The sequence below is a fragment of the Camellia sinensis genome, chromosome 2, assembly GCF_055761805.1.
Source record: "Camellia sinensis isolate YWXY chromosome 2, ASM5576180v1, whole genome shotgun sequence".
Taxonomy (NCBI): Eukaryota; Viridiplantae; Streptophyta; class Magnoliopsida; order Ericales; family Theaceae; genus Camellia; species Camellia sinensis.
The window spans coordinates 180,070,318-180,091,479 of NC_138962.1; the positions used below are offsets into that span (position 1 = coordinate 180,070,318).

Consider the following 21,162-nt stretch of genomic DNA (forward strand, 5'->3'; position numbering starts at 1 on the left):
ATGAATCTCAATATATTTTTACATATCTCAAAACACTTTAATATAGGACTTATGTGTAGGTTTCAATAGATTGATTTATTGCCCCATAGGTCATTTGATAATTAGCAACGTTTTTCTTCAAATACTAATAACAAACGTTACTAATTGTTAGTTTTCAGCGACAATTTAAAAAATTCGTCAAAAAAATTCACTAATTCTAAATTTTAGCGATAGTTTAAAAAAATTTCACAGAAAAATTTTACTAATTGTCAATTTTTAACGACAAATTCAAAAATCATCACAAAAGTCTTTTTTTAGCGACCATTATGATAAGACTGACTTTTAGCGATGAATTAATATGATTTAATGGGAATTAAGCCCAAATATTAACACATGTTGGTAATTTACCAGAGGACGGGAGTTATAATTTTAAAAAGATAATAATTAAAAATATTATATTACTTTTACCTATCAGTCAATTTATTCACTATTCACCTATCTTTCTAAGCATCATCTCTCTATTTGTCCTTATGTACCTATCTGTCAACTTAATTTGTCTATTTATTCATATCACCACCACGATCAGTTGCTGGCATTAGCCACTACTTGCCACTTTTTGGCGAATTTTTTAAAGTAGGTGGTCCAACAATGATATAGTGGCAATAAAAATGGGTTTTTACGGTTTTATATCAATGACATACAATAAATACAAGTCATAGTTTCTCACTTTTATGACTTCCTTTTTTTGCATGTTGTAAATAATTTTCCAACTACGATATGTCTATTGCGTAGGTTGTAAACGCATTAAACGATAATTTTTTTACAACTTGCAATGTTAGCTATACATAATGAACTTTCTATGACGTGTATATGGCATGCCGTTAATATATCCACTATACACGACACGCACACACTACCTTTTAAAAATATTGAACATTTTACGGCGCACAAAAAGGTAGCCGTTAAAAATTTCACTTTTCACTATCCACAAAAAGTTAATTGTTTAAAATATTATACTTTTCACAACACGCAATTACTATCATGAAGGTACGATCAGAAGAAAAAAAAAAAAAAACACCAAAATAAAAATTTTACACGCCAAACACCCAAAAAAATTAAATAAAAAAAAAAAAAAATCAAAACCCCAACTCTTGAGTAATATCAATCTAAAAAAAACCATACCCTTCCATATACTAGTATCTCTGTAGTGTCTCTCTCTTCGTCACTTTACTCTGTAATGCTCTGTTTCTTCTCCACCCCACAGCTTTTCACTGTTGCCATTGCGCCACCGTGACCACCAGTGAGCCACCTGCATCGTCTTCACCTCCGTGCTTCTGCTATCAGGGCCGCTACTTTTGCCAAAGTTGAAACCACATCAGGTATCTTGCAATCTCCATCTCTCTCTCTCTCTCTCTCCCTCTCTCTCTCTCTCTCTCTCAAACAATCTGCCTCTCAATCTTAATCTCAATCTCAATCTCTTTCTCTCTTTCTCTCCTTTTGTGTTTTGTGTTTGTTTGTTTGTTTGTTTGTTTTTTTTTTTTTTTTTTTCCAATTGGTAGTTTTTCCAGATGGATGATTACGAAATTTATTCTGAGATTGAAGAATAAGGATAGCAAATTTATGCATGTGTCTTCCTTCAAGGATAACCAGCTTCTTTCCCCCCTGGTTATTTTGGTAATTACTAGAAATTGATTTCCTATTTGGTTCAAATTTAATACTGTAGTTTCAGTCCCATTAATGGTCTTCTTTTGCTTTACTTAAATGGCTACTGTTATTGTGATTGCTCAAGGCATCATGGACAGGAAGGTATGAAGCTCATTTGTGGGACAAGAATTGCTGGAATGAATCACAAAACAAGAAAGGAAGACAAGGTTCAATATCACTTCTCTCCTCATATTATGTATATATATATATATTTCTTCATAGACATATCTTTATAGCAATTTTATTGATTTCTTTCTGCTTATTGCATTGTTGGTGCTGGTTTTGTGGAATCCTAATGAAATGATGCAGTCTATCTTGGTATGTTCCAATTAATATAGTTCCTTTTTTTTTTTTTTTTTTCGTAATTATTTCTAGGAATATGGTCACTTAGTGGCTCTTATTTTATTTTGGTGTTGGTAATTCAGGTGCCTATGATGATGAAGAAGCTGCTGCTCAAAGACAAACAGCCTCTCTACTGGTGGTTTGAATGCGATGACGTGACTATGTAGTTTCTAACAAGCTTGTGTTAATTAGATTAAATGGAATTAAATCACAAGCTATCTGCAGTTTCTGTACTAAATTGAGTGATACTGTCTCAAGTGAAATAGGAAAAGCATATGGAAAAACAACGTAAGTGGTGCATCTTTTAACTTGTGGTTTCCTAGGTTTTTTTAGGATTCTCATTTATGGCAGTAAATTTTATAGGTTGGTATGGTTATAAAACCTTTGTTGTTATTATTGTGCATAAAATTTGTTATTAGGTGATCTATCAAGCTATCTTAGGTTCCCATCCTGCCACATGATAACTTAAAAGTTGTGTTGAGTTTTGATCAATGGTTGAGATTTTGATGAGACTACTGCCAGTTATATGTTAGTATTACATACACTGGATTCTATCTCGAATAATGGAAGCTAAAATTATTGCAATTGGTATGTTGAACGGAACCCACAAATTCTACTCCTGGGATTGATTTTTGGTCCAGTTGAGGAGGGTGATTTGTGTCAAATGCTTTAAATGGTTGAGATTTATCCTAGGAAGCATGAGTAGCATCTTAAGAGATTTATCTATCCTAAAAGGATGCTATTTGCACCTCAAGTTAGTAGAAAATGTGTGTTTTGAATTTTGAAGTCATCGACATGATACTTGTTTTACAGTAGATGCATTCTCCAGATTATATTCTGGTTCTGTAAGTTTCTCAGTTAAAATCTATCTGTGTATCCCTGGAAAAAACATTATTTTAATATTGTACAAACCTTTCAAGTTTTCTTTGTCAATTCCGTCACGGTATCCGAGCATTAATGACCTCCTACAAAATGTTCAATGAAATAAATATATATGGTGTGCATGCTTTAAAATTGCTGCTTTTAATGCAGGTATCTAGTCACGAGTCACGACATTTAAGATAGTTCCAAGGGGAACCGAAGGAGCTGTTAGTGTTGAGGGAACCGTTGCTGGACTTTTAGCATCAATTCTCCTTTCTTTCGTTGGTTATCTGATGGGTGAGGTATAATAAATTCTCTTTGTTTTTACAATTCTAAATATTCGACTCTCATTCCCTCCACATTCTTTCAATCTTTTTCTCTTTTTTCACTTTGCTTGTCTCCTTTATGAACAAAACTTAAAACAGCATTAAGATGGTCGGAACTTTCATTCTGCTTGTCTGTTTTTTTTAAGCTTTGTGTTATTAGAATCTTTCAACCGGCACTTTTATGTTTGTATCTTCATAAGATATCTGACCAAATCTGTATTTTTCCTTCTCTTGAAAAAATAATTGGAAAACAGATAAATGGACCCGAGGCTGTGATTTGTGTTGTAGCTTCCTAGATTGCTAATCTTGGTGAAAGCGTGATAGGTGCTTCCCTCCAAGAGAAAGAAGGATTCTGATGGGTAGGTGACCAACATGAATTATCATTTCAATTCTTTACATTTTATTGTGCCATCATATGTGTTTTAGATTTTTACACAACTCAGATTCAACTGAATGAAGACTATAAACTATTAGGGATTAGTTTAATGAATCCTTTAACACCATTCTACTAAATCTACAATCACTTTCTTGACCTTTGAGATTACGAAGGTTTTACTCAAGGGTACATTAATTGTGTACCTATCACAAGCTCCCTTTTCTTAGGCATTTGAACCTTCGTATGAAAGATGAGGCTCTAACTTGTAACTATGTTGAGTTTTTGTTTGAGATAGCGAGTTGGTTGAGAAAGCAACTTTAGAATGGGCATTGGAAAATTTATTTATTTATTTATTTTGGATGGGGAGGAACCCATGGTTTAGCAAACTTTGATGGAACCTCTAATCTACTGTAAACCTCCCTCTGTCACCATAATCTCCACGGACCATGCACTTCAGTTAAGTCATAGGGCTTATGCCCTATTGTAGGTGGCCCCAAGACTTGAATAGGGGACCTTAGGCCTTGGGTGTCTCCCAAAGCCTTACCTGTTGAGCTAACCATTGGGGTTGGAATTGGGAAAACCACTTCCTTCTTCAAACCAATATTTTTAGTGTCACACTTAGTGTTTTTGGAGTAAAGAGAATACTGCAAAGACAGATTGCTACTCTGGATTCTAGGAGTTGAGAAAGGCTTGTTGCCACAAGTGCATTATACCTGCTACTATCTGAACAGATGCATGCATTGGCTTATTCCACACTAGCTGTTCTCTTCAAACATCTAATCTACACATTAGGCATACTTCAAACGGAATAGTTAACATCAGACAGTGATGGCCCGATAAGGGCAGGCCAGGTACAGTATGGATTGGTGATTATCATTACACATACTACATCTGGCCTATTTTTTTTTTGGTTACCTTACGTCTGGTATTCTCCACTTCTGCAATTGTTTCTTGATTTTGAACAGTAAAGGATGCACTGCAGTGTTGTTTGATGCAACTATAATTGGTATAGTTAGGAGGTAATAGTGGGCTACCCACATTTCAATGCATTAGTTAGGTGGAGATTCAAAATTGTGTTGTGCTTTACTAGGGTGGAAGACCACGTGTTGCAGACTTCGTTCATGGTTCTGATGGATTAGGGAACATTTCCTTACCTCCTCCAAAATCCAAGAAAATTGAGAAGAAGGCATCGGAATTTTTGGTGGATATGGTTTCTAAATATCCTGGTGAAGTATCCATACTTGTGCTGGGACCATTGACAAATTTTGCTTTAGTAAGTTTTAATATCTTTCCTTTTTGTTCACTCTCACAAATAATGACATCTTCAAATTTTTCGGGTGTGTAACCTTTACACTCAAGAAGCATGCGTTTGTTTGATCAGGCAATGAAAAGGGACTCATCCTTTGCAAGCAAGGTCAAGAGAGTAGTTATTCTTGGTGGATCTTTCTTTGCATTGGGGAATGTCAATCCTGCTGCTGAAGCAAATGTAAGTGATTACCACCTCTACAATACGTTCTCTTATTCCATATGGTATGAAATAGAACATGCCTTATTTTATCATACAGTTCTCTTAGATGTATTGAATCTTTTTAGATTTGGAAGTGTAGAAAACTTGAACACCTATTGGGCACGTTCCATCTCATTAAATAAATTTGTTCAAAACCATAACTGTTAGTTTTCAGTGGCAGTCTCGTAATCTCTCTTGGGAGGGAGTATTTTATAGAAGTTGGAATTAGAGCTATCCTAGGCAAAAATTAGTGCTAAGTGCTAACTTTATAATGGTTATTATGAAGTAATCAAATCAGTTTAATTCATGCAGGTATGAGCCACTATCTTATTTTCTTGGGAGGGAGTAGTTTATCCATGCTTATGATCTAATATATGCTCTTTCTACTGATGTTGTTTCAAGTTTGGTTGCTCTAAGAAGGGAAGCTTTTGAAGACAGAATCCAAGCTACTATGAATTTTCTAATATCTTTAGAACTTTTTGGATGGTTTTGAAGTTGAGAACAATTTTTGATGTTTAGAAACATAGTTTTTGGATGATTTGTAATGCACAGACAATTTTTGGAAAAATTAAACATGACATATAGGATGTGCTGTTAAAAGTTTTAATGGCATGCTATGGCATGCCGTTAAAAGTGAATGACTTTCCATGACTAGTTGTGATGTACCTTGTGCGTCGTAGAATCGTATCCATGGCGTGCATTTGGCGCCGTAAAAACCTTTTTTTGGTGCCGTAATCCTTCAAAACAATAATTGTCCTTCTCATCAAATAATTTCATCAATCATATCATTTTCACTATAATGATCAATTGTCTAACCTAATATCATATCCTATTATCACTTAGATACCCTTTTATATATTAATGAAAGAAATATTGTGAGAGTGATTGAAAGAGCTAATATGCTCTGTAATTCAAAAATGTGTATTAAACCTGAAGAGAAGGCTCCATTATATAGGAGAGTTGATACAACATCATTATGATACTACAGCATGAAAGAAAACATATAGAAATAAAAAGCAGCCGAAAGCGAAGCATCTGATGAGAAGGCACTACCTATACAACTAAGCAAAGCACTACAACTAAGCATATGATGGAGAAGCACTAACAAAGCATCTGATGGAGAAGCACTAACTAATATATATTAAATATATATTAATGATATAAGCATACAACTGGTATTATTATATTAACAATAGCTTGATTTCCAACAATTAAGTATATATTTTTTTGTAGGCACTAAAAGAAAATAAACTTAAAAAGGAACCATTAAATTATATATTACAAGTTTATAAAATTGTTACATGGATCAAGTAATTCAAGCTCTCATACGAAACCTTAAAATTATCACATGGATCAAGCAACCATCAATTCGTTATATGAAACAGTACAACAAAGAACTACAATTCAAGTGAAGCCTTGCCATTACAACAAAACCACATAAATTAAAAGCAAGAAAAAACTCAAAGCCAAACACTAGAAGCTTTAGGGGACGCAACAAAAGCTACATCAAACAACAACATCTGCAAAACACAAGAAACTAGAATTTCTAAATGGTTTGACTCAAACTTGCATGAGCTCATCTCCCAGAAATTTGACACTTATTCAAGGCTTGAAAGGTATCAGAAGCAACATCCTGTATCTTCAATAGCATCCATTAATTCTGACTCTATGTCTTCTTTGTCATTCAATTGTTGAGATGCATTTTTCTCCAACATTTTTGTTGCACCCGAGTGCTTAAGTAGAAGCCAGACGTGTGAGAAATTGTCCACCATGCCTAAGCTCTTGAACATGGTGATTCACCGAGCAGCAGCTCACAGCATAGCACAACATCTCTACCCATATATTACTCATGATCTCCCATTTGTCTTGCTTCTCCATTAAACTAGTGGCAAGTTTTTCTCCATTAAACTGGGCTTCTTCAAAAAATTTCTCCACATTAGGATAAGCTTGAGTAAAATTTTCATTGTTGTTACAGAAAGATAAAGTAGGACAAAAAAGCAGAAGATGCATCATGTAATATGACAATATTTTGGTTGTTTCCGCTTTGTTTGGGACTGACTTTGAACTTTCTGGTTCTGAACGATAGCAAATGTCTGTAGCAACGTGCCAAACGGCAATACTTTTGCCAAATTCTAGCTTGATACTCCAATTAGCATCCAATCCATATTTTTCAAGGGTCCACTCACCTCTTTTAATGGTATAAACCTGCGAAGTTTCAACTTCCAAATCTTTCAGCTGACAGATGATAAGTTCTTTGATACTAAGGTTGACTCTATGCGATGGTAGGCTGAACTTTGTTGTTGCATATTTGTTGCAAAAGTTTAACCCAGATTGTCCCATAACCTCAGACCATCTTTGTTTTTAGAGATCACAAATTTGTGAAGATGAAAAACCGGAGTGACCAACTTACTTGGGTAATATGCTTACATGCCCAAAAAATTGCCTAATCTGAACCAAGTTGTACAAGAGCTCCACCAATTTCTAAACAAATGGCTCCAACTAGCAAAATTATGGTTATCGGAAGATCACCTTTCAAATGCCCATCACGCTTTTTAACTAAGAAAAAGCCCACCAACACAGTGACAATGCAAGAGATGCAAATGAGTCTGAGAATGCTTCCATACTGTAAAAATTGTGCCTACCTTACTGAAGAGCATGTCATACATCAATCCCAACTCAATCTCAATCAACTTGAAAGTATTGTGAGCAGCATTATCTTCATCAATTCACGAATTTTTTTTTGTCAATTCACTACAAGAAAATTAGGTTATAACAACGTTTTTGCTATGGCGTTTTTTCAAAAAACGTTGTTTCAAAAGTTTTCAAAAATACTTTACAAGCAACTCATTTTGAAAAACGCGTGCTACTTGTACCAACATATTTTCCCTTTCAAGGCCCACGCGTTTTTCATTTTTCTCAGTCAGTCCTGAGATAGATCTAGGGTTCTGTCTCTTCATCACTCCTCTTTCTTATGGTGAAAGTTCACTAGATCGAGATCGTAGGCTCTGATTTACGATCTCTCTATCCGACTCTCTCCATCTTGGCTCAAAGCTCTTGATCAGTCCGATTTGAAGATTAATTTTGTGAGTCTCATTCTCTGATTTTTTGATTTTGTTTATATACGAACACAAATCTGTATCTAAGATCTCAGATTTGTGTGATATATATATACTTGTTAAGTGTTAGGGGTAGTTTAGTCTTTATGTATTATTCTTATTAGTATAAGTAGTTATGTGTAAGGGGGAAACCCTATGCTTTTTGAATCAATATTATACAACAGCTTTCTCTCGTTCTATTTCTTCTTCTTATTCTTCTTCTTCTTCTCATCTATACATTCAACATGGTATCAGAGCACTATCTTCTTCCTTGAAGATTGTTCCTTAGGCTTCATACTGTTCCTGGTACGTCTGTTATAGCAAAGCAAAGCTAAAAAAAAAAATAAATAAATAAAAATACAGTATGCTAAAAAATTAATGGGTAATTACCCTATAATCTCATTTTGATTGTTTGGTCATTATTGATTGAGTTTTCTAATTTTTTTGATTTTTCGTCAAAATTGGGTGATTTTTCGAAAATCACTGTTTGATCCTATTTTTTCTGGTTCTGTCCCTTATTCTCCTATCCTTGGGAGCCGACTGGAACCCTAGAGGGTTTATTGTCCTTGGTTTGATGTATTTTGGCCCTATCTTGGTTTTTTTATCGCTGTTCAAATGCTCTGCTTCGATTTTCTGGCTTGTAGTTGATTTGGTTGCTCTATTTTGGACTTCTCTTGGACTGTTTTAGCCTTAGAAGGTGTTTTTGGTGTGCTGGTTGGGTGATTTCTGGACTTGTTTGATATCCAGCTTGTGTTTTTTGCACCCTCTTTTCTCATCTCATGGCTGACAACTTGGGTCAGGACTCTAAGGGCAAGGAGGAGAGTGGACTGAGTCGTGGTCTTACTCTTGGTGATAGTCCTTCTCTCCAGATTAGTCCGGTCAAACTTAATGGTTTTAATTACTTGATTTGGTTCCGCTCCTGTAGTCTTGCCATTGTTGCCCGGCGTTTGACTGGCTATATTACTGGGAGTACCGTGCCACCTACTGAGGATAGTGCTTTATCTGCTCAATGAATTTCTGATAATGCTTTAGTTATGACCTGGCTCATCAATTCTATGGAGCCTACCATTAGTCGGACTTTTCTTTTGATGGATACTGCTCACAAGATCTGGACAGCAGCCTCTCAGATGTATTCTCAACAAGGGAATGATGCACAGGCCTATGAATTGCGTAAGAAGATTAGGGGTTTGGATCAGAAGGATCGCTCTCTGGCAGTCTACTATGCTGAGTTGAGTGGTTTGTGGCAAGAGCTAGATTTTTACTAGAGTTTCCAGCCAGTTTGCTCCAAAGATGCCACTATGTTTCAGCAGGCTGTGGAGAAGGAGCGGGTGTATGATTTTCTTGCTGGTTTGAATTTGGAGTATGATCAGATACGGGTTCAGGTGTTGGGTTGCGCTCCGTTTCCTACATTGCGTGAGGCTTATGCCCTGGTTCAGCAGGAGGAGAGTCGTCGTAATGCTATGGTGCATGCTCCTATTCCGGATCGGTCAGCGATGGTTGTCGGCCCCAAGTCACGTGATACTCCGCCTTTTCCGCCTCCAGGTGGTGGTAAGGGTCCATTAGTTCGTGATTGTCCTAGGAATAACTTTGTTTGTGATGCTTGTGAGCTTGCTAAGCATAAACGTACTTGTTATCCTTAAATTAATAAAAGAAGTACTTTTCCTTTTATGCTTATTCATACCGATGTGTGGGGTCCTTTCCTTGTTGTTTCTACCTCTGGTTATCGTTGGTTTGTCACATTTATTGATTGTTATTCCCGTGTGACTTGGCTTTATTTACTTCGTACAAAAAATGAGGTTTTCTCTTACTTCAAAAGTTTTCATAAAATGGTATCCAATCTCTTCAATGCTACTATCAAAATTCTTAGGAGCGATAATGGGACTGAGTATGTTGATGGCGCTTTCCGGGCATACCTGGATGAGCATGGCATTCTTTATCAGACTAGTTGTGTTGGCACTCCTGAATAGAATGGAGTTGCTGAACGTAAGAATGGCCATCTCCTTGAGGTTGCTTGCTCTCTCTTGTTTACCATGAACGTTCCTAAGTCCTTTTGGGGGGATGCAGTTCTTACCGCGACTTACCTTATTAACCGTATGCCATCTAGTGTCCCTCACTTCCAACTTCCTCTTGAGCTTCTTCCTGTGACTTATCCCACTTCTTCCCTTCCGCCTCGGGTTTTTGGTTGTGTCTGTTTTGTTCATCTTCACCCTCGTACTCGTGGGAAGCTTGATCCTAAGGCTGTCCGGTGTGCCTTTCTTGGTTATTCTGCTACTCAGAAAGGCTACAAATGCTATGACCCTCACTCTCATAAGCTGTACGTTAGTATGGATGTCACCTTCCGTGAATTCGAGTCATTCTTTTCTGGTCCTCCGCCATCTCCTCAGGGGGAGTGTGGTATCGATGAGATTGCGGATGAGACGACATCATATCAGCATGAGTTGTCTTTTTTCCTTCCTACTCAGCGGGCTGTTATTTGTGGTGAGGGGGAGCCTAGAAGTTCTGTTGATGAGGAGTCGGATATCGGTGGTCGTTTGGACAAAGCTGATCTTAAGACTTATTCACGGCGTCAGAAAGAGCCGGCTTCTCTTGTGCCACCAAGTCAATCATCATCTCCTATGCCAGTTCCACACCCAGTGTCCACTAACTCTTCAGGTAATGATCCTTATCTCATTTCTTCACCTGTTGTTGATGGTCCTGTTACGGATGATTTGAGTCTTCCTATTGCTCTCAGAAAGGGGGTTAGAGCTTGTACTCAACACCTTATTTCTAAATTCGTGTCATATGATTCGTTGCCTTCTCCGTATCGTGCTTTTGTTTCGTCCCTTTCTTCTGTGTGTATTCCGCAGGGTTGGAAAGAAGCCATCAATGATCCTAAGTGGAAGGTAGCTATGGTAGAAGAGATGCAAGCTTTGAGTAAAAATAACACATGAGAGTTGATGTCTCTTCCGAATGGGAAAAAACCAGTCGGATGTGAGTGGGTGTTCACCATTAAGCACAATGCAGATGGGATGATTGAACGGTACAAAGCAAGACTAGTGGCCAAGGGATTTACCAAAACATATGGAATAGATTATCAAGAAACTTTTGCTCCGGTAGCAAAGATGAATTCCATTTGGGCTATTCTGTCATGTGCGGCTAATTTGGGATGGCCTCTACAACAACTAGATCTGAAGAATGCTTTTCTTCATGGGGATTTGGAGGAGGAGGTATATATGGATGTACCTCCAGGATTCTCATCTCAGTCTACAGTTGGAAAGGTTTGTAGATTAAAGAAGGCTTTGTACGGTTTGAAACAATCTTCTAGAATCTGGTTTGGTAGATTTCTCAAGGCAATGCTGGGATTTGGGTATCAGCAAAGCAATGCGGATCACACTTTGTTTGTCAAACGCAATGTACATAAGGTAATAGTGCTTATTGTATATGTGGATGACATAGTTGTGACAGGTAATGATGAGGAGGAGGTGACCCATCTCAAGATGCAGTTAGCCAAGAAGTTTGAGATAAAAGAACTTGGTCCATTGTGATACTTTTTTGGGATTGAAGTTGCTTGATCTGATAAAGGCATCTTTATTTCTCAAAGGAAGTACATTCTAGATCTTCTTGAGGAAACGGGCATGTTGGGCTGTAGACCAGCTGATTCACCAATTGAGACTAATCATCATCTTTGTAGTGGAATTGGTGAGCCTGTGGAGAAGGAAAGGTACCAAAGACTTGTGGGAAGACTGATATATCTCTCTCATACTTGTCCAGATATTGCCTATGCAGTTGGGATAGTGAGTCAGTTTATGCATGATCCTCGTGCAACTCATTTGGATGCAGTCTATCGTATTTTGAGGTACCTTAAATCTGCCCCTGGAAAATGAATTTTGTTCTCTAATCATGGTTACTTGCGGTTGGAAGCGTTCACAGATGCAGATTGGGCAGGCTCTATAGATGACTGACGCTCTATCTCCGGTTATTGTGCTTTTGTAGGGGGAAATTTAGTCACATGGCGTAGTAAGAAGCAAGCGGTTGTTTCTAGATCTAGTGCTGAAGCTGAATACAGGGCTATGGCACATGGAACATGTGAACTAATGTGGCTTCAATCTTTGTTGAGTGATATAGGGCTTGATTGGAGTGGTCCCATGACTTTGTATTGCGACAACAAGGCTGCTATTAGTATAGCACACAATCCTGTTCAACATGATCGGACTAAGCATATTGAGATTGACAGACATTTCATTAAGGAGAAATTGAATAAGGGTTTGATATGTATGCCTTTTGTTAAGTCTGAAGATTAACTGGCGGATGTTTTTACTAAGGGTCTTAGTAGTAAAGTCATTCATCCTATTTGTTGCAAGTTGGGCATGAGAAACATCTTTGCACCAACTTGAGGGGGAGTGTTAAGTGTTAGGGGTAGTTTGGTCTTTATGTATTATTCTTATTAGTATAAGTAGTTATGTGTAAGGGGAAAACCCTATGCTTTTTGAATCAATATTATACAGCAGCTTTCTCTCGTTCTATTTCTTCTTCTTTTTGTTCTTCTTCTTCTTCTTCTTCTCATCTATACATTCAACAATACTAATTTATGTTAAAGAGAACACAGATCGATCGATCGATCGATTGATCGATTGATTTTTAGTCTATTGATCGATATCGAACACTCTCTCTCTGGATTTGATCGATTGATTGCTTTCGTTCAGATCTGTAAGTTTTAGTCCCTATGCGCATATTAACATCCTCAAATGCTTAGTAGTGTATATTTAGGATCTCTCTGTGTAAGTTTTTGTTCAGATCTACGTAAATCTCTATTGTTTGATCCAAATCTTGGTCCTAGGATTTGATTTTGTTCATTGTTGTGCGTCAAGTACTGAGCCGATTGAATTATGTTGAGATCTTTAACATTTGAAACTTCAATTTTTTCTCAGTAACCAAGCAGTGTTTTTGTTTACTTTTCTATGTAATTTTCTTTGTTACTTCATAGCTGTCTAATCGATTGTTAGTATGAGGTTGTAGATCAAGCTTCAAAAAAAATCCCAAGTTTTTATTTTTCTCACTTATCTATGTATTTTGATCCTCTTGAATTCTGGTTATTGTGTGTGTGTCTTATTCAAAGATACCTATGAAGTTCTTTGAAAGTTCAGATTGGATCCAAAGCCTGGCTGTTTGATTTATATGTTATGGAATTCCTTTAAATGGTGTTTGGTTATAGAGATTTGGATTTGAGTGCTGGATCCTGGGATTTTGTAGTCCTTGGGAGTTGAGGCTGACACATCATGGCAAGGATTAAACCTCAAGCTCTGCTACAACAAAGCAAGAAGAAGAAGGGTCCAAGTCGTATCGGTGCCACTACAGTTATTTTATACAGCTTAATTATAGTTGTGATGGTGTTTTTCCTGTTTTCTACGTACAGACATTGGACTCAGGTTTGTTGGAATCTTCTTTGATGAATTAATACTTGGTTATTTTGATAAAGTGGGATTCAGAGGGACTAGCATGACACCTTGTATCTTGTTAACCAAATTTAATTTTTAGTTTGATTATTATTTCATATGTTTTGAATCTTGTGGGTTTGGTGAAAGACCTGTATCGGTTTTCTTGGAATGATTTCTGAATTCTAAATTTAGCAACAACCTATGTATTTAATAAGTGATAAAAAGAATTTTAATTTAATCTTGGACCTGGTGCTTTCAAATATTTCAGGTCTGTTGCAGTGGTATCTACATTTGTTTAGTATCAAAATAGAACCACAGAAAATCCAACAATTGAATTGATGTTTCTTCACCCAATTCCCCAGTTGTTGTGGCGGCTTTGGTTGCTGAAGCAGAGCTTGCAGAAAAAACTGAACAACGCCAAGAGGGTGTTGTGGAAAGTGGTGTTGTTGTGACCCCAACTAAGCCCAAGAAATGCAAAGCTGCATTGCCTCTAAAAAGTGACAGAGTATGTGTAAACTCATTCCTTATTTCCCTTTCTCTTGAATTGTGGACACATTAGTGATCTAATTTATTGTGTTTCTTTGATTTTCCAATTTATTTTAATTGTGATTGTAAAATTTTTAGTTTCAAGAATCTTATACTTGAGTTGGGATAGATCGTGCTAATTAAGATCTACTTTAATTGGTATTTATTTTGTTTTTCGTGGATTGTGGATGTGTGTAGTGAATTACATATTGAATTTTGTTTGATTTCTGTTTATTTTGCAATTTTAGTTATAGGAAACCAATATGAGAGATTGAAACCATGTATTGTGGGTGTATTATAGTCATTTATTTACTTGTTTTTGCTTGAGTTTTATCTTAATGATGACTTATGCACTTCAATCCCTTAGAATCCTCCATTGTAGCATCTGAAAAAGACTGAATGTCATATTTTTGTTTCTTCATTTCTTCGTCTGTTGATTATCTACAAACTTTGTCATAGTTCATGCTCATTTGAGAAGAATGCCTTTTATATAAACTGATCTCGAATATTAACAATAATTCTGCAATTTTCTCTGAATTCTCAAATTATTCAAAATGATTAAAAGACCTCGTGGTCATTGCCGTTGGCAGGCTTGAAAGGGCAAATGGGGTCAGGGCATGTGGGAAGTCACTCCAGAAATGGAGGCTTTGAAATTGGCCCCTTGTGCAATGGCAGCACAGGATGAGAAATCTGATGTCCCCAACAACATCTGACAGCAGGTGAAGAAATTAGGGCAGAACCCGGGCTGCCTTTGTGCTGTTATGCTTTCTGACACTGCCAGGTTTCTTTCAAATCTGTAAGTTTCGTTCAGACACCTGATTTCCACTCTAGTGAGTCTTCTTTGATTCCCTTCTTTTATGGATAAATAGTCATGGTTTTATGGATACATAGTCATGGTTTTGGTTTAGGCATATCGAATGTAACCATGCTCAATAGAACTAGTAAACTATGTTTTCTAATTGTTTTGGTTAATCAGAGGACCTATGTTCAAAAATACAGAAAACCCAGAGAGCGCGCGCGCGTGTTTTTATTTTTTATTTTTAAAAGCAGGTTTTGGGAATGTGGGTCCTCTTGAATTTTGCTTTCTCTTCCCCCGTGTCCATGTTTTATTTTGCACTTATTTGAGCTCGGCTACTTTAACTTGTGTACCTTTGAAGATGTAGCAGTGTGTATACCATTAATTAATCTTCATATTCTTTCTTAATGTTTTGCTTTTCCCTTCTAACATTTTCTCTCTTTACCCAATCAAATCTCTAAATATCTTTCTTTTTGCCATAAGCAGATTCGGCGTGCCTTGCAAGTCCTACATTGTGTTGAGGTTAGATCTTTTGCTTGGTTTATTTTATGCTTTGATTATCAAGTTTGTGTTTGCTTTTGGAAATGGACAGAAACTTGGAGTTTTCGTGTTCATGTTCTCCATATAGTTATTAGTTAGCAGTAATTTTTTTACGACTTGCACTCATGGTGGTGTGCCAGGATGGGATTATTGTTCATGAACAACCTTTGTTTTATGAGGAGCCTGATGTGCATGAAAATACGCATCTTTCTGTAGACGATATGTCTTATGAGGTAACACTAATAAATTGAAATAATCATTTACATGACTCTTTTTTTGTCCTTGCCATTATTGTAGTTTGGCTCATAAATGATTGACTTTGGATTAGGAGTTGTTGGCCCTGGAGGATCAAATTGGAAATGTGAGCACTGGATTGAGTGAGGAAGCTATTTTGGCAGCTGTGAGGCGGCATTGTTATCTGTCAATGAAATTAGGACCTCCAGTGGAAGAGGAACCGTGTTGTATTTGTCAGGTAAGGGACACTTAAACTCTGTCTTGCAACTTATCTATTTGGGATCAGCTAAAAAAGTCACATATTATTCCAATTTTTTTTTGTCTTTAGTGAATTTTTTTTAGATTCGTGTAAAAAAAATTTATTTTTATGTCTGACTAGTCTAGAGGGATCTAAAAAGAAGAAAAAAATTTTGAAAAATTAATCACCTTGTCTGGTTTTGATTGATTTTCTAAGAATTGAGTTTTTTATTTTTTTGTTTATAGTGAATTTTTTTAATATTTTAAGCAAATTTTTTACTTTCTAGATGCACCTAACCTAGATACACCTAAAAACTAAAACACTTGTGAAAAAGTATTTTAAAAATCAATAAATACACAATAATACGTAAATGTATTGAATTTTTATAGGTTTGTATTTTTGGTATTTAGTGAAATTTTTGAAGATTTTTTTTCCCCACAAATATTATACTTTTTAAGTGTATTTATTACCAAACTCCATTCAACTCACCATCTCTCCCCACACCCAGTTCTGGCAGTTGGGAGGAAGGGAGTTGCCAATTCATGGGGTCTATTTTTTCTCAAGTTAAAGCTCCCTATTAAACCAGATGCTTCCATTTATTGAATCAAATTGCAGGAGGATTATGTTGATGGAAAGGAGCTTGGTAAGCTGAATTGTGGGCATGAGTTTCACTTCAATTGCATCAAACAATGGCTTGTGCGAAGAATAACTGTCCCATTTGAAAAAAGACTGCAGTGGTTGTTTGAGAGATCATCAGTTTCAGGGAACTCTTATCCCAAATCAAAGATCATTTGCCAATCAGTTGTCCCTGTAAACTTCTCTCCGGTCCCTTCGCCATCTGAACTTATACCATCGGCTTGCCATTTCCTTTTGTTTGTTTCTTCTTTTTTTTTTACTTTTCTTACCTGAGAGTTTTCATTTCAGTCATGTGCAAGTTCAAATTTGAGCTAATATGTGTTCTTTTATATAAATTCTTAGTTAATTCTTTATCTCTCTAGTTAAATTTTCAATCTCTGCTCCTAGTTAAATTCTCAATTAATTGGGTTGTGTTATTAAAACCAAAAAAAAAAAAAAAATGGTGTTTTTTTGGAAAACAAAAGTCACTAAATGATGCCATCATGACATCATATGCGAGGCAAGTATGAAAATGAAGAAAGGTGGCGCTTGGAAAAATGCCACTAAATGATATCATTACGTAGTGGTTATTGAAGATTTTGTGACATTTTTAAAAACGCCACCTAATGTTTTTAGCGTTGTTTTTGAAACGTTGCTAAGATATTGCGGCGACCATAGCTGCAATGAAAACTTTAAATATCAGAAAAACCTATTGCGGCGTTTCTTAGGGCTATAGCGGCATTGTTAAAAATGCCGCTAAAAGTTAATTTTCCAGCGGTGATTTGTTCACTCCGGAGCTATCACACTCATAATTGGAAATATGAGGATTTAAGGTTGAAATAAGAATAGGCTTGGAGCACTAGCTCCGCATTAGGTTGTGCACCTACTTATTTTGCCAATTGTGTTTTCATCAATTCGAACAAGATCCACATACTTTTTCTTGGATATTGATTTGATTGCCCACTCTCTCTCCATACTTGATAAGTCCAGGAAAGAGCATTAACAAGGCCAAAAGAGAGAACCTCAAGGTAGAAGTCCAAGTTAGAATTAGGATGTAACTTGTTCTTAGACCTTGTGTAAATAGTCCTGTAGTGTGCCTCAACCACATTTGATTTTCTTCCAAGCGTAAGATGGTCATGGTATCTGAACCTCCAAGATAAAACAAGATTATTGGTGCCCATAAACCCCTCAAGAGATTCATTGGACTGATATCATCGTCGTTAGGCCATATTTACAGGTCTAGAAATGAATAAATAAATAATCATTCAAAACAATAATTGTCCTTCTTACCAAATAATTTCATTAATCATATCATTTTCACTACAATGATCAATTATCTAACCTAATATCATATCCTATTATCACTCAGATACCCTTTTATATATTAAGTATATATTTTTTACACGTATAAGTCACAGGTGGAAAATTTCCACCATTTGGTAGCTACTAAAAGAAAATAAACTTAAAAAGCAACCGTTGAATTATATATATTACAAGTTTACAAATTTGTTACATGGATCAAGTAATTCAAACTCTCACACGAAACCTTAAAATTATTACATGGATCAAGCAACCATCAATTCATTATATGAAACAGTGCAAAAAAGAAATACAATCCAAGTGAAGCCTTGCCATTACAACTAAAGCAAACTAACACCATAACAAAACCACAAAAATTAAAAGCAAGAAAAAACTCAAAGCCAAACGCTAGAAGCTTTAGGGGGACGCAACAAAAGCTACATCAAACAACAACATCTGCAAAACACAAGAAACTAGAATTTCTAAATGGTTTGACTCAAACTTGCATGAGCTCATCTCCCAGAAATTTGACACTTATTCAAGGCTTGAAAAGTATCAGCAGCAACATCCTTCAACAACATCCGCTAATTCTGACTCTCTGTCTTCTTTGTCATTCAATTGTTGAGATGCATTTTTCTCCAACATTTTTGTTGCACCCCAGTGCTTAAGTAGAAGCCAGACATGAGTGAGAAACTGTCCACCGCGCCTAAGCTCTTGAACATGTTGTTCCACCGAGCAGCAGCTCGCAGCATAGCACAACATCTCTACCCACATATTACTCATGATCTCCCATTTGTTGTTCCCCTTCTCGTCCAAACTACGGCCAAGTTTTTCTCCATTAAACTGTGCTTCTTCAAAAAATTTATCCACATTTTCACTGTTGTTACAGAACGGTAAAGTAGGACAAAAAAGCAGAAGATGCATCATGTAATATGACAATATTTTGGTTGTCTCCACTATATTTGGGACTGACTTTGAACTTTTTGGCTCTGAATCATAGCAAATGTCTGTAGCAACGTGCCAAACGACAATACTTTTGCCAAATTCTAGCACGATACTCCAATTAGCATCCAATCCATATTTTTCAAGGGTCCACTCACCTCTTTTAATGGTATAAGCCTGTGGAGTTTCACCTTCCAAATCATTCTGTGATATCTTACCATGCTGACAGATGATAAGTTCTTTGATACTAAGATCGACTCTATGCGGTGGTAGGTGGGACTTTGTCGGTTTATCTTTGTTGCAAAAGTTTAACCTAGATTGTCACATAACCTCAGACCATCTTTTATTTTTAGAGATCACAAATTCGTGAAGATGAAAAACCGGAGTGACCAACTTACTCGGGTAATGCTTGCATGCCCAAACAATTGCCCAATCTGAACCAAGTTGCACAAGAGCTCCACCTATTTCTAAACAAAGGGCTCCAACTAGCAAAATTATGGTAATCGGAAGATCACCTTTCAAATGCCCATCTGGCTTTTTAACTACGAAAAAGCCCACTGACACAGTGACAATGCAAGCGATGCAAATGAGTCTGAGAATGCTTCCACATACTGTAAAAATTGTGCCTATCTTACTGAAGAGCATGTCGTACATCAACCCCAACTCAATCTCAATCAACTTGAAAGTTTTGTGAGTAGCACCATCTTTATTCAACAATTCACGAATTTTTTTTGTCAATTCGGACCTATCACGCTGAGAATTGGAAATAAGAGGATTTAAGGTCTGGAAATAAGAATAAGCTTGGAGCACTAGCTCCGCTTCCGAGTTAGGTTGTGCACTACTGATTTTGCGAATTGTGTTTTCATCAATTCGAACAAAACCCACATACTTTTTCTCGGATATCGACTTGATTACCCACACTCTCTCTCCATACCTGATAAGTCCAGGAAAGAGCATCAGCAAGGCCAAAAGAGAGAACCTCATGGTAGAATTCCAAGTTACAATTAGGACGTAACTTGTTCTTAGACCTTGTGTCAATAGTCCTATAGCGTGCCTCGACCACATTTGATTTTCTTCCAAGCGTAAGACGGTCATGGTATCTGGACCTCCAAGATAAAACAAGATTATTGGGGCCCATAAACCCCTCAATAGACTAATTGGACTGATATCATCGTCGTCACCTTTGACCTTGGATAGCTTTCCGAGTGCAATTTGTGCCAGTAAATCAGAGAACAAGTAGAAAAACCAGACATTCACGTTGATCATCAGCTGTGTCGTACCCTTTCTACGATGACGCCCAAACACATGAAGGTATAACTGAGTAAAAAGGATGTATAGAACTAGAATCCTCAAGTCCCATTTTTCCCATCCTTTTCTCATGCCTTCAAGGCCATTCACTGGGCCAAACATACAGGTCCTGATGCATGGCATGGTTCTATCTTCTATGCTACAAAGATGGATGAGAAAAATAGATAAATAAAAAGAATGCAATATGACCAATATCTTGTGGTGTCAGTGTTGCACTTAATATCTAATCATATTCAAGACATCTTTAAATCAATTGTTAGCTTTTCCATAATATTTCATAAAAGGCCAAGTATAAAAGGTCCACTATAACATAACATATAAGAGTTTTTAAAAAAATTATATCTCGTAAAATGAAAATTTTATTTAAAAAAAAAAAAAATGAGACTAGCTCTTGTTATCATGAGAATAGTCGCTAAAATATCGTCTTAAAAATTTTTAAAAATGACTTTATTGACAAAATTTTGAAAATGTCGATAATAAATTCACTCTTGGGGACAATTAGTTTGGTTACATAAAAGGTTTATTTTTTTAGATAAAAATTTGATTCGAAAATGATAGTAATTCATCATTAAATATCCAATTTTATTGCTACAAGTACAACGGCATTTTTGGTTACTAAACTATTTTGTACCTAAAAAATGATTTGGTCCCTAAATTTTTGTTTTTAAAATCTTAATTTGTTAGAATGACATGTATTATATGCAAGTTATGTCATAAAGTGATGTTGGTTATAGCACAAAGAGGTGTTGGTTATTAAATGAAAAATTCTGAAAGTGAAGTTTTACAATTTCTACAATCACAAAGAGCCATCCATATTTTAATTTTAATTATTTTTTTAAAATCTTGAAGAAAAAATCTTTATTGCAAAATCAAAAAAAAAAAAAAAATCAAATTAATTCAGTACAGTGATATAACAAAATCTAAAAAAGAGATAAATAACTTCCATAAAATGAAGGATCTAAACAATTTAAAAATGTTTATCACACTTCATTATTATTCTATTATATGAAATCCCTTTTTCTAGTTTTTTTTTTTTTCCTCTTCCTGGTTCCCCATTATAT

General features: G+C 36.1%; 3 protein-coding genes across 38 annotated transcripts; 1 reads left to right on the top strand and 2 right to left on the bottom strand.

Annotated features, from left to right (window-relative positions):
• Positions 1-1,126: 1,126 nt before the first annotated feature.
• Positions 1,127-16,926, top strand: LOC114256863 (putative E3 ubiquitin-protein ligase HIP1). 36 transcript variants are annotated; one of them, XR_014362112.1, is made up of 16 exons: positions 1,127-1,358; positions 1,548-1,653; positions 1,769-1,850; positions 1,993-2,001; positions 2,109-2,313; positions 3,058-3,188; positions 3,467-3,571; positions 4,679-4,861; positions 4,970-5,074; positions 13,420-13,595; positions 13,873-14,109; positions 14,720-14,925; positions 15,412-15,447; positions 15,606-15,698; positions 15,794-15,937; positions 16,553-16,926. XR_014362112.1 is itself a non-coding variant. In XM_082916271.1 (15 exons), the coding sequence occupies exons 13-15, from the start codon at positions 15,687-15,689 to the stop codon at positions 16,844-16,846; spliced, it is 450 nt and encodes a 149-aa protein (XP_082772397.1). In that variant the 5' UTR covers positions 1,127-1,358; positions 1,548-1,653; positions 1,769-1,850; positions 2,109-2,313; positions 3,058-3,188; positions 3,467-3,571; positions 4,679-4,861; positions 4,970-5,074; positions 13,420-13,595; positions 13,873-14,109; positions 14,720-14,925; positions 15,412-15,447; positions 15,606-15,686; the 3' UTR covers positions 16,847-16,926. The 36 variants fall into 36 exon arrangements, 24 of the variants coding, with proteins under 24 accessions (XP_082772397.1, XP_082772412.1, XP_082772408.1 ...); XR_014362109.1 differs by having other exon boundaries at positions 1,136-1,358; positions 1,539-1,653; positions 13,382-13,595; XR_014362113.1 differs by having other exon boundaries at positions 1,136-1,358; positions 1,539-1,653; positions 13,382-13,595; positions 13,967-14,109.
• On the bottom strand, positions 6,830-7,435 carry LOC145819272 (uncharacterized). Its single transcript, XM_082913242.1, has one exon. The coding sequence runs from the start codon at positions 7,433-7,435 to the stop codon at positions 6,830-6,832; it is 606 nt and encodes a 201-aa protein (XP_082769368.1).
• Positions 16,927-18,406: 1,480 nt separating the features above from the next.
• On the bottom strand, positions 18,407-20,173 carry LOC145819273 (uncharacterized). Its single transcript, XM_082913243.1, has 2 exons — positions 19,192-20,173; positions 18,407-19,086 (listed from the first exon to the last, which is right to left on the bottom strand). The coding sequence occupies exons 1-2, from the start codon at positions 20,171-20,173 to the stop codon at positions 18,407-18,409; spliced, it is 1,662 nt and encodes a 553-aa protein (XP_082769369.1).
• Positions 20,174-21,162: the final 989 nt, after the last annotated feature.